This window comes from Galeopterus variegatus, unplaced genomic scaffold (genome assembly GCF_000696425.1).
Source record: "Galeopterus variegatus unplaced genomic scaffold, G_variegatus-3.0.2 Scaffold794, whole genome shotgun sequence".
In the NCBI taxonomy this organism is placed as follows: Eukaryota; Metazoa; Chordata; class Mammalia; order Dermoptera; family Cynocephalidae; genus Galeopterus; species Galeopterus variegatus.
Window position 1 is genome coordinate 105,605 of NW_007726905.1, and position 12,139 is coordinate 117,743.

The window sequence follows — 12,139 nt, forward strand, 5'->3', positions numbered from 1 at the left end:
CGGGGCAGGGCAGGAGCAGCTGTGGCCCGTGCCCTGAGCCACGTCAGCCACGTCCGGCTCTGGCTTTGCTCGACGTTTCAACATTCCAATGAGATAAGCTATATTCTAAACAATGTGGTCACTAAAATGTAAGCTATGTCGCTTCGGAAACTGAAAAAAAAAAAAAAAAAGTAAAGAAAAAACTCAAACCAAGACATTCAAGTGCAATCCGAGCATTCAAAGTGGTCAGGCAACATATCAGGGCTGCTGGCCACCAGTGCCCAGGCGAAGGCTCTACTGACCTTGCTGTGTGACCTTGGGGACATGATCTCCTTCTTTGGCCTCAGTTTCCTAGCCTGTACAATGACTTCAGTATACTAGAAGACATGTAAAGCAGCCCATTTAGGTCACTGTACTTCTGGCATGGGTCAGCCTGAGTAAGCAGCTTTGGCTGAACTGGGCTAGCCCGGCTTACTTGACAATGTGTAGAACAGGTCAAAGTCCTCACCCCCAAATCACAAAGCCCTGTCCAGCATTCCCTGAACTTAGTCCAGGCAGGAGGGAGAGAGTTAGGCTCCCAGGAACATTGACACAGCCCACCAGTCAAAACAAGAAGAGCTGGCAGGCCACCCATTGCAGAATACAGTTCTGGAACCACGCTCTGGGGAAGTGCAGGCTTCAAGGAGTCTCAGAATCAGAGAAGGGCTTGGGGTCCTAGTCTAAGAGGCCCTCCCAAGCAGATCTGAGCCCTTATCCAAACACTCCTGCGACTTGCAGACACATGCTGGACAGTGTTGTGGAAAACAGTAGACAGAGGAGCCTGACACATCATTAGGAAGATGCCAGTTTGGGGAGCAGTGTAATCAGGTCAGTGACAAAGTTTGACAGCTGTCATTGCAGAGAGTGCTGTTTGGACGAGCTGCCCTACGTTCAGAAGCAGGACAGAGCTGCAGCAGCACCCCCGGCCATACACTTTCTATTCTCTGCAAAGTTAAAGCCAGCCCTGACTTTTCCTGCCTTCCATCCCCCTCCCTCCCATCACCCCTCAGCTGCTTCCTCAAGGCACTTCAGTGACAGGAGCTGCAGACCAAAAAGTACAGCCACCACCTCTAGTTTCTGCTTTCTATGGCACTTTTTTTTAACTGTACATATGCATATCTTATTTCTTTCCCACCAAAGGACTTATCCACACCATATTTAGTTCAAGAGAAACAAAAAGTCAGGGCCCTGGAAAGGAGAAGACTTTAAATAGGATAACCATGAGGTTACGTAGCTATTAAAAAAACATCCAGTTTGGCTCTGAGCTTCCTAGCAGACATGGCAAAAAGAGAACATCATATGCTACATGGCTCTGGTTGGTGGATGGACACCGCTTATTAGTTCCATAGGAGAAACAAAGCTTGTCCTGGCACTAAATCTTAAAAGAAATCTCTCAGGGAGAGATGGCAATCCCCCAACAGTCCAATCAATCAAGCAAGCAAGCCAGTCCCGGTTTCAAGAGCTTAACAACAAACGCCGAAGTAGTTTGCTATATGTCTGTTTCTTGAAAAGGACCTGGAGACATGCCATTCAAAGGCTCCTCTGGGAGGATGACTACACAGGGCGTAAGGTGACAGGCAGCAATGGAGAACGGTTTCGTGTCTCAGGCCACAGACTCTGCACACCTGGAGTGGTAGATAATGACACGTGCCCAAGGCCTTCCCTTCAAACAGCCCTGCTCCCAGCCAGACTTCTGAGTCTGTGCTAATCTCTCTTCCTGGAGCAGAGGTGTTGGAGACACAAGAATCTCCAGCTCCAGCCATTCCGGGCCCCCTGCCCCCAGCAGCGTGGTGTCGGCCAGACTTCTCGAGTGCCATGGGGCACTTAATTCATGGCTGGCCCCCTGCCAGCCTAACGAATTGCCTGGCTTCAGTTTTGAGCCCTGTTCCAAGCTGGCATAGACTTTCTGTTTTGTTTAAGGAAAAGAAAACAGAATAAAACCCAGAAGGCAACACTTGGATTAAGGGATACCTATTAAAAACATGTGCAAGAGATTCAAATCCGGTAAAGGAAAAGGTGGGGAGGAAAGAGGGGGGAAATTAACTTTCTACTATAAATTGAAAGTGAAGAACAGGCAAAGGCCAGGAGCACCGACACTGCAAGGCAGGTCAAAACATAAATGGACTGGCTTTGTCTGGGCCCTCCTCACCTGTGGGAGGCAGCTCTACCTCAGTCTGGGAGATTCCACACTCCAGCTCCCATGTCTGTTCACGCTGCCACATCCTTGCTGTTCCCTCTACCTGGACCACCCTTCCCCACTCATCTGCACGGACTCCATCTTTAAGGCCCAGCTCAGGCAGCCGTCAAACATTTCCTCACTTGCTCCATGCTGAATCCGCCTCCTGTGTCCCAGCCACCTGTGTACCTGTCTCCTTCATTAGAGGGTTAGTTCTCTGCAGGCCCAGGCCAGCTGTGTCCCCAGCATCTGGGGCACTAATTCCATCCTATTTCTCTGAGGATTAAAGCAACAAACCAAGTTGAAGGAAGAACCCCATGCTCTTTTAGCCTACAACCAGCTCACTACAACCAAGGACAGTGGTAAAGTCTCAATGTTGGCCCCTCAGAGGAGTGAGGGTACAGCCAGCAGCCAACTTCCCATCATTATGTGGCCTGCCTGTGATTTCACAAGCTATGGAAGACCAGAGAAGAACGGTAAGGCCTTACTTAGAGAAGAGCCTTGTGCAGCAGCAGGAAGACACCTGGAACCAGGTCAGGCCTGCAACCTGGACCCTGTCCTCACTCCAGGGCTGGCGGTCTTGCAGCTGCCCTGCCACCCCTGCCTGTCTCTCCCGGCAGGACAGGAAGGCACATTCTGCCCCAGGCATTCTGGGAAACCATCTTCCTTGAACTCCAGTTCAACCGCTGCCCCAGGGCCCTCCCTGGTACCTTATTTCTCAGTCAAGGCCCCTCCCTAAATGTCTCACTTTAAAGCAGGGAACAACTTACTCATCTGGCAGGATCTAGCTTGTTACCTTTTTCCTCTCTCTCCACCTGCCTCCTTCTTCCCCTCCATTTGCCCCAATGCTTATGACTTAAATGCTTAGGAAATTCCAGGTGAGTCACCCAGGATGATGTGTAATAACAGGAACATCACCTGCTCATATCCCCTTCCCTGCAAAATAAAGGCCCTGGGGCCCTCCGAGAGCCTGCCTTGGGCACGATGCTGAGCTGGGTCTCAATCATGCCTCTGGGACTCCTCCACTTACCATAAGTGGCTTTCCTGTGGCAGGGGACGCAGCCTTCCCCAGACCTGAGCCCTGGGCTAATGCCTGGAGTGGGGCAGAAATGAAAGAAGAAACCAGATGTCCTACATGTTATTCCTTTTTGTATAACAATTTCATAATAATGCCTTTGAAAGAAATAATCTGATGTCCCGAGATGGCCCTATCTTTTTGCAGGAAGAGCTCGCTGGGGTCCTGTCTCCATGTTCCGGTTGGGGATACAGTGGCCATGAAGAAATGCAAAGGCTGCCGTTGCTTGCTGCCTCCACCTCCCCACCTTCCACTTGCCCTTTGACCCTCTGCAAACTGATGTCAGCCTCCACCAACTGTTCTCCAAAGGCTGCCCTTGAACTGCTGATGTCAAACTCAAGGCCTCTTCTTCCATCTCACTTTTCATCTCTGTGGAAACCTGCCCACTGCCACCGTCCTTTAGGGGCCACCTCCCCTCTGGCTACTGTGGCCCCGTCATCTACCTGACTTCAATCTCTTCCCCAACCTCCTCCTTTCCCAAGGGAGCCCCCATGAGTGGCTCTTTCCTTCTTTAGCTGAGCCTCCCTCTCCATTGAACTCATCACTGTCACAACCTTGACCGAACCTTTGTCCATGTTTCCAAAGTGAGTCCTATGGGGTGGTCAGTGGGGTAACAGGAGAGAAGTGCCTAAACAGTGGTCAGTTCATGGGAGGAATGCTGGACAAATAGGCCTCCTTCCTGCAGGGGTAACTTGGGGTCTCCAGTACAGGCTTTCCAAACTCATTCAATCACAGAGCGCCCCTCTCTGCCCCCCACTATGGGAAAGGCTGTCACATATGCTGAGGGTTTCCAAATTTACACCTCCAGCCTGCCCTCTTTCCTGACTTTCCAGCTGCTTCCTGGACATAGTTAAGCACGGGCAACTCACCACCATCTTCCACCCCAAACCCATTGCACCTCCTCGGTACCCTGCCTTGGGTAACAGGCCTCACCATCATCCAGTTCGAGCTGGTCACTTAGTCCCGCTCATTCAGGCCCATGGCCATCTCTCAAATGCTCTCGCCCATCCCTGCTGCCACTTCTCTCAAGCCTTCATCCCAGCCTCCTTTCCAGCAACAGCTGTCTAAGTGGGATTTTGTGGGATGTTTTGTTTGCCTCCAGTAATTTCCTCTGGAACTTAGATTCCACACAGGGGCCAGATTAATCTTTGTAAAGCTGTCATCAGATACGCCCCACCGCTACCTCTCAAAACCCACCAACAACTTTATCCGGTAGGCAAGAGGGGCTAAGCAGAGCATTCAGGGCTCTTTCTCAGTGTCCTGCCAGCCCTTCCAGCCCCATCTTCTTTGCCCCTCCCATCACACCAAACCACAATACCAGCTGTCCTCAGAGCACAACCTGCCCTTCCATGTGCAATGTCCTTCCCTCCCCTCCTCTATTTTACTGTATCCCACCTGGCCTTCAAAGGCCCACTGGCACATAGCTCACGCACCCTCTCCCAAGTCTTCCCACCCCATCCACACCTTCCTCCTTGGCACACACAGTTGCTCCCTCCTCTGTGCTTATTTTCTTGGCACGTAGCACAATGCATAACAGGTGACACGGACCCCTCCAGCCACCCCCCCCCCAGACTGTGAATGCTTAGGCAATCTCCCAGTTCTGGACCCCAGCATCAGTACATACTAGGAACTCAGCAAAGGCTGACACAGTGAATAAGTACAGAGGAGACGCCTGGCCAGAGTAGAAGCATGTCGCCACTGGAACACCATCACTGCCCCCTCTGAACCCTCAGAGTGCATCCTCTGCACCTACTCCTTGTCTTGAGGTTTACGCAGCCCTGCTTTACTGATCCTGACAAGGCTGTAGCACCTTGATTGCAGGGAGATTCCTCCTTGGATCCCCACCTGGACTGGCACGCAGTGACTGGGCAGGAAGTACCTGGGCACCGAATGAGTAAGACGAGCAAGCAGGCAGGGCTCCCACCCAGGGGCCACAACCTGACATTTGTCCCCAACTAAAAATTAATAAATGCCCTTTTTGAGCCTTGTTCTTCTGTGTGAGCAAGGGGGCAGCTGGTCCAAGTGGCCCAGCAAGGCAGGGTCGTGCTGCAACGGGAGCATGTGCTCTGGATCAAGGAGGCCTGCGTTCCAAGCCAGCTTCTGTACTCACTAGCTGTGCATGAACGAGTTTACCAGACTGTTCCTTCATTTCCTAATCTGTGAAAAAATGACGATACGTCTACCTTATAAAGTGGTTATGAAGATTGTGTTAACACGCATGGAACACTCTGAATAACAGTAAATAGTAAGCTCTCAAGAAATGTTTGCCATTGTCATCCCCATCTCTGTCACCGCCATCTCATCCCCTTCCAGCTATGACGCTCTTTTGGGTGGGAGCAAAGCCAATGGTTGTGAGGGCGTGAAGGGGTGTGCAGGCTCGTCAAGCAGAGAGGAAGCCGGGCCTGGCAGTGCTGCTGTCCCATCTTGAATCCCAATGCTGACTCGCTGGCTGACTCGTCCCCGATTCAGACCTTCCCAGCAGAGGTGCAACGAGACCAGTGCAAAGTGGCCCCACTCTCTGCCAGCCAGGCTCAGGGATGTTCCTCCCTTTATAGAAAATAACAGTAGAATTCTCAACTCCCAGATAAGCAGCCAGAGGAAGGGGGCAGTAGGTGGGGGGTACTGTGTCAGCTGAGGGTCTAAGATCACGAATCATCCTGTCATCCTGTCCACACAATCTACAGCGGAATTCACAGCAAACTATCACCTGGGACAACTCTTGGGTAGCAGCCACTTCCAAACTGGACTGTTACCTCTACGGTTTCCAAGGCAAGTGCCTGCTCCAAAGTCTGTTGATTAAAAGTGCTACCATGGCCATGGTGGGGTAAGATGGCTCAGAAATTAAATCTAAATCAGCCAGTCTCTAAAGCTGAAGGCCCGGAGTCAAGTTTACAGTCATGGCCTTTAATTTCTCAAGTGTTAACATAGCTTCTAGCCTTTGGAGTTTGTTTTTAATAACTCAGTCATTTCGTATCAGGAATTCGACCTTCCTTCTGCAAAGCTCAACACTCACAGTCAAATTATTTTATAAAGATGTTAAAACAGATCCCCCAAAGTCACATGTCACACTGCCCACATGTCAGCCTGTTTTAAAGAGTTTTCAAGCATCTCCCAATACTCCAAGTGATAAATTTGTTCATCTGACGCTATCCGTCAAGGTCTGGAAACAAATGGGCTCAAAAGCTGGTCCAACCCACTCTGATTCACCGAGCTTGGACATTAACTATTTCTCTCCCTCAGCTACTACAAATTAAGCCCCAGCAATAAAGCTCAAAACAAACCAAACTCACATTGTCTAAAATGACCAGATCAGAATATTAAAAATTCCCCTCAATATAAACTAAATAGGTATTTCATTTGTTTTGAGCCTTTCTCCACAAAGACTCCCACGAAGCCTCTCCCACACTGGAGAACTGAAGGACGCTCCTTGGTTAGAAAAGCGAATCTTAGAAAAACTGACCCAGAAGTCCAACAACTAAGGAATGTCATGGAAACAATGTTCCAGCCACTCCAAAACATCATGAGATAATGCAGAGTGATAAACGAGGCATCTAAATACGGAAACGTGTTTACGAAGTGACCAAGAGAAAAAAGAATGAAGAAAAAAACAGACAGGCACTATGATTTCGACAGCAGGGCACAAGTATATGTGCCTGATCCACAAACATCAGAAGGACCACGATAAAACGAAGACACTGTGTTAGGGTGGTGACATTATTGGCACATTTGCTTTTTTTCAAATTCCTTTTATGTTACTGTTTTAATAAAAATTACAGAATTGTGAGATGAAATACTCAGATAAAATCCAAATAAGTATATCTGAATCAAGTCTATAAAAGTCAGGGGGCTGGAGTCGGCACGGACGCCTGTGGCTGTGCACCAAACCACACACACATGCTTGCCTGACCACAGACCCTCGTCTCCTGAGCATAAGGTTTGGGAGATTTTCATTCACTCACGTCTAACTGCCACCCAGGGGAAATACAAACCCGGCATATGGTTGCCTTTCCTGCCACCACTGTTCTTAGGTTTCCCCATTCTGTGGCGACCACAGAATCACCGTAACCAGAAACCAGATGGGCTGAGCTGGGCTGATGGTGGGGGTAGGAGGAAAGCCTCACCTTCGGGGCCCCCCACACCACTGGCCACCGACTACTGGCCACCGGCCACCAGCCAGAGCTGCAGCTACAGGAGCTTCCAGTTGTGTGAACAAGGAGATACTTACCCAAGTTGCTGTGCGCTGGGGACATCGGATTCGGGGATAGATTTGGAGAACCTGTGCGGTGAGACACAGTTGTGAGACTTCATAAAATATTCTTGGCCTGGAAAGCCAAATTACTGAACACTTACATCAACACTGCAGGAAGACCACCCTGGCCTGAGCCTCCACGCCCCAGAAGGCCCACCCCACACCATTACCTGCACTTCCCTCCCTGGACCCCAGCTTCTTCACGTGCAGAATGAATGGGCTGAGTGGGTGATCTCAGAGGTCTCTTCCACGGTGGTTTTAGGATCCTAACCAGGACCTCCCGCACAGGGCTGCTGAGTTCTCAACTACGATAGATGACATCTTTGTCCTTTAGCTCACACCACCCACCCTGGTAGCTCCTCTCCCTGGCTGCTCAAAGACCCAGGCAGCAGAAGGCTAGACCTCCCTTGCGGGCAGGGCTTCAGGCCTCCCACACCTCACCAGTCACCGCTCCCAGTCACCGCTGCCATGGCTCAGGGACCTAGAAATGCCAATTTCAGGAAACTCACAGACCTGCCTTAGAAATCCGGCAACTTAGGAACCAGACTGACATTTTATGCAGGACGTGATGGTGCACAGGGGAGAAAGCCCAATTCTACCCAATTCTTCTTACTCTCTTATCTTCTCTCTACCTTTCATCCCCAGAAAAAAGAAAAAAACCCACATGGCATCAGCCTTCAGAAAAAAACCAGTGGCTGCCTTTCCACCAAGCCACATCCTGCCTGTCCCTCCTCTGTTTCTGTACAGCCTGGGCTACAAAGAGTTATTAGATATTTACCAACAGCCCTGTGGGGCCTGGATCCACCCCTGAAATCTACCAGTCCTGAGGCTGGGCCCCCATCTGGCCTCAAGCAGATGCTGCCCTGAGCTGTTCAGGGAGGTCTTGTACTTCTCCCCAACTCAGCTACAACCTCCTTGAGGGCAAGGATGAGCCATGAATTTCTTCGTCTTCCCCATGGTAACTAATCCAAAGGGGGAATGTGGAATAGTTACTGGAAGAACAGAGTTCCAGAATCAGTCATGGAGCCTAGACACGCCACCACGGATCAGCTGTGTGGCTTTGGCAAAGGCGTTTAACCTCTCTGAGGCCTTAATTTTTTTCCTCAGGTATAAAATGGAGATAATATCACCTACTGTGTGACATGTAAAAATTAAGTGGGATTGTTTATATAAACATGCTTACACCATGCCTAGTATATGGTAAGCACTCAGTAAGTGTTTGTTTCCTATTTTGTGGTGGCCTAAATCATGAAGACCTAGGAAGACCATGGGACCTTCTCACTGTTCTAAAAGGGCACGTGTGCATGTGAGGGGACATGCAGGGGTGAGCAGGGTGATCCCCTGGCCCTACTGAGACACGATCACACCTCAGCTGGCAGGGAAGCAACTGAACTGGGATCCAATTGGGCAACTTCGAGTGAAGAACAGAGAAAAAAACAGGAGACCTCCCATTCCCGCCCAGCCCAGTCTCCACTTTAGATGAAGCACGAATGTCCACAACAGGGCCCTGCAGGCACACTTAGGGGAGGAGAGGAAGAAGGGAGAGAAGACAGAGAAAAATGGAGCCAGAAGGAGGAAGAGGAGGGAGAAGCAACGAGAGCTGAGGGTGAAAACTTGGCTGCTCTCGCCACAGAAGACCCTCTCGTCTGGCCTGTGTCTGTTTATGACAGTCATCCTTCTACGAACACGAAGAGCTTCAAGGAGGGAAGAGAGGGAGCAGAGTGAGAAGAAACACAGCAGCTGGAGAGATGCTGCCTGGCTGGCCCGCTTCCCATAGCAGCACTTAATAGCTGCAAGCTTGGAGCCATCACTCGGCATCGAATACAGGAAGGTCGCTGATGCATTCCAGCTGGGTTACACTGCCATTCACTCATTTGGGACACGTGCTTCACCTCAAGGTGCCACAATGCCCAGGCTAGATTTCAGTAGCTATAATCACAATGAAGATGAGGGTCTTTTTCACTCTTCTTTCAGCTCTCCTGAGGAAGGGGCTGGTGGCTTCGCATCTAGCGGCTCTGTGTGTACCAAGCATGCCCACCACCATTGGAATGGAACATCTGCTTGGCTCCCTCCTCCTCCTACCCCTGCCACACGGCATGTAGTGCACGTTCTATGTGGCAGCTGGGGTTCAATTCAAGAAGCTGCTGGTTTGGAGCCAATTTGGTCCCATAACAAATGATGCGGGGAACATCTGGAGATGTAGCAGGACAGAATGAGGCCGGGTCCTTCATGGCAGGAGTACACAGTTCACATTCGGTCACCACACAAAAATGGTTGTTTCAGGGGTCTCCACTGACCCTCAAAAAAGGCCTTACCTCCACTCAGGCTCTCCACGCCTTCCACCTGAACTGTTCCAGGTGATCGAGCCCCCCTCCGCCCTGCTGCCAGCAACATCTCACTGAAGCACAGACCCTGCCTGAAGCCTGCCCGTGCCAGCTTGAAAGTCTGCCACACTTGGACCCCAGTGTGACGGGCCCTGCTCTCTCTCCCCACTCTGGGGAGAGAGCATGCTTCAGCCACACTCAGCTCTCACTGTCCCTAGAATGCACCAGGCTCTCCTGCCCATGCCACCACAATGCTGCCTGGCACACCCTTGGTCCACCCTGATGGCTTGGCTGACACCTATGCTGCAAGTACTGCTCCTCTCCAGGCCAGGTTAGGTGGCCCTGCTTTGTGCCCTGCATGCCACGTGGCATCCTCTGTCAGGGCTTATCCAAGATGGCACAGTAACTGCTGGTTGCCCTATCAGTCTCCCCATCACCTCTTCTATGCCCAGCACCAGGCACATAGTGGTTGCTCTAAAAATGCTGGATAGAGAGATGTAGAAGGGAGGGAGGGTTGAAGAGGGAGGACAGAAGGGAGGGACAAGCCACTCAGTTAAGATTCAGAGCACACCCTGCATGACTGACCTGCATCCATGCTGTGGTTCATCTGGTGGTCACTGGTTTCTCCATCTTCACTCAGGTAGCCAGGGGGTGGGGTCTCTGTAAACCAGAAGAAACCTGGTCTATGAAAAGGCCTCCATCGTTTGGCTCTGAGAAACCGTGTGCAAATGCATCCCCCACTTACACTACTGTGCCAGGATCGGGGGCTGGAGGAACTCTGGGGCTCACAGAGTGAGGACACCAGCTCCTGCGTTCTGCTGTTCTCACACCGGTGACCTCCGGCTCCCCACCTGAATCATAACTGCCTTTCTTGATGTTATCCCCAACGCCCAAGTCTGAAAGGCCCATTCCTACAGCTCTGCCAGGCTAATTTCTCCGTGTCCTTCAAGGTCAGGGTTAAGCCCTACCTCCTCCAGGGAGGCTTCCGGACTTGCGAGAGCCTCACCCATCTCTGTCCCCTGAAGAGCTCAAACCCACCCTTTGGCCCCTACTGTCATCTCCTGTGCAGACCCGTTGTTGTAGTTATTGGCTGTCTCTAGGGGGAGTGTCTTGGCTCCCCAGTTAGGTGGCAAGTTCAGTGATGGCAGAGACTGTGTGATCTATTTCTCAGAAACCGCCCCCAGACCCTACCTTAGCCCTCCAAGGTTGCTATTTAAACAGGGAGTGGATGACTTACCCCCTAGAGACCAGCACTACCTGCAGAGGATCTGAAAAGGCTGGAAAGTGGGTCTCTCCCTAACTCTCTGACCCGAGCACACAGGCCCATAGCCAACTTCAGCACAGTAAACTAACCTAGGGTGAAAGCCATGTCCAAATTAGACCACTCTAAAAGGGATGCAGCAGGATACTGCCCCGGCAAGTGAAAGTCGCCCTGACTAGCCCAAGTGCTGCCAAGCACAGCTTTCTTGCATGCCCAAGAGTGCTGGTGATTCACACATTATTTGCATGTAAATGCGGGGCTTCTAAAAACATCTCTATTCTTTCACAGTGGAACCATTTCTCCCTGCAGAGTAAAAACTCAAAGCTGGCCTCAGCTCCCACCCAGTGACCCTTTGCCAGGGGCCTGAGGCCCAGGCTCACTTACGGGGCCGGGCTGGCCGGTTCTCGGCACGCACGGCCTCTGGCCCCTGCAGCCCCCAGCCCGCCGGGGATCCTGCCCGAACGCCAGTGCGGTCCAGGCCACGAGGGCGGTGAGACAAACACAGTGTTGCGATTTCCGCTTCCAAAATAAATGACTGCACCGAGGCTGGGCGGAAGGGTCACGCTGCTCCTCCATGCCAAGAAAAGCATCATTAGCCAGCAGGGAGCTAAGGCCATGGGTCCTCTCCCAACAGGGATGCGGTTTTGAGTCAGGGGCCCTCAGGCCAGTGCTGTGTACAGAGAGAGGGTGGCTAGGGACAGCCGAGGGGGACAGAGAGTGGGGTGACAGATCCAATGCCACTCAGGCCAGTGGCAGGGCTGCCCCCGTGCCTACCTGGAATATTGCTCTGGGGCTCAATGCCCGCGGGGAAGTTAGTGTTTTCGGGGATGGAATGGCTGTAGTCATCCAGCGGGGGGAACTCGGCCGGGATCTCTGTGTGGCGTGGCACCAACACAGGAGGTAGAACTGTCCAGGGGAGACAAAGAGACAGAGCACAGGCGGCACAGGGTCAACGCCAGGCTGGTGCCAAAGCCCCCATGCCCCCAAGCACACCACAGACCCTCCCTGGGGGGGGGGGGGAGGACCTGCAGGCAGC

The 12,139-nt window shown here is 51.7% G+C and overlaps 1 protein-coding gene across 2 annotated transcripts in view; it reads right to left on the minus strand.

Moving 5' to 3' along the window:
- The window catches only part of SMAD3 (SMAD family member 3), a 121,668-nt gene that overhangs the window by 10,978 nt on the left and 98,551 nt on the right, over positions 1-12,139 (minus strand). For both annotated transcript variants that reach the window (XM_008572500.1, XM_008572501.1), the window contains exons 3-5: positions 11,878-12,009; positions 10,428-10,502; positions 7,495-7,545 (exon numbers count right to left, since the gene is read on the minus strand). In XM_008572500.1, the coding sequence (XP_008570722.1) occupies positions 7,495-7,545; positions 10,428-10,502; positions 11,878-12,009 (258 nt within the window). The remainder of the gene's footprint in view (positions 1-7,494; positions 7,546-10,427; positions 10,503-11,877; positions 12,010-12,139) is intronic.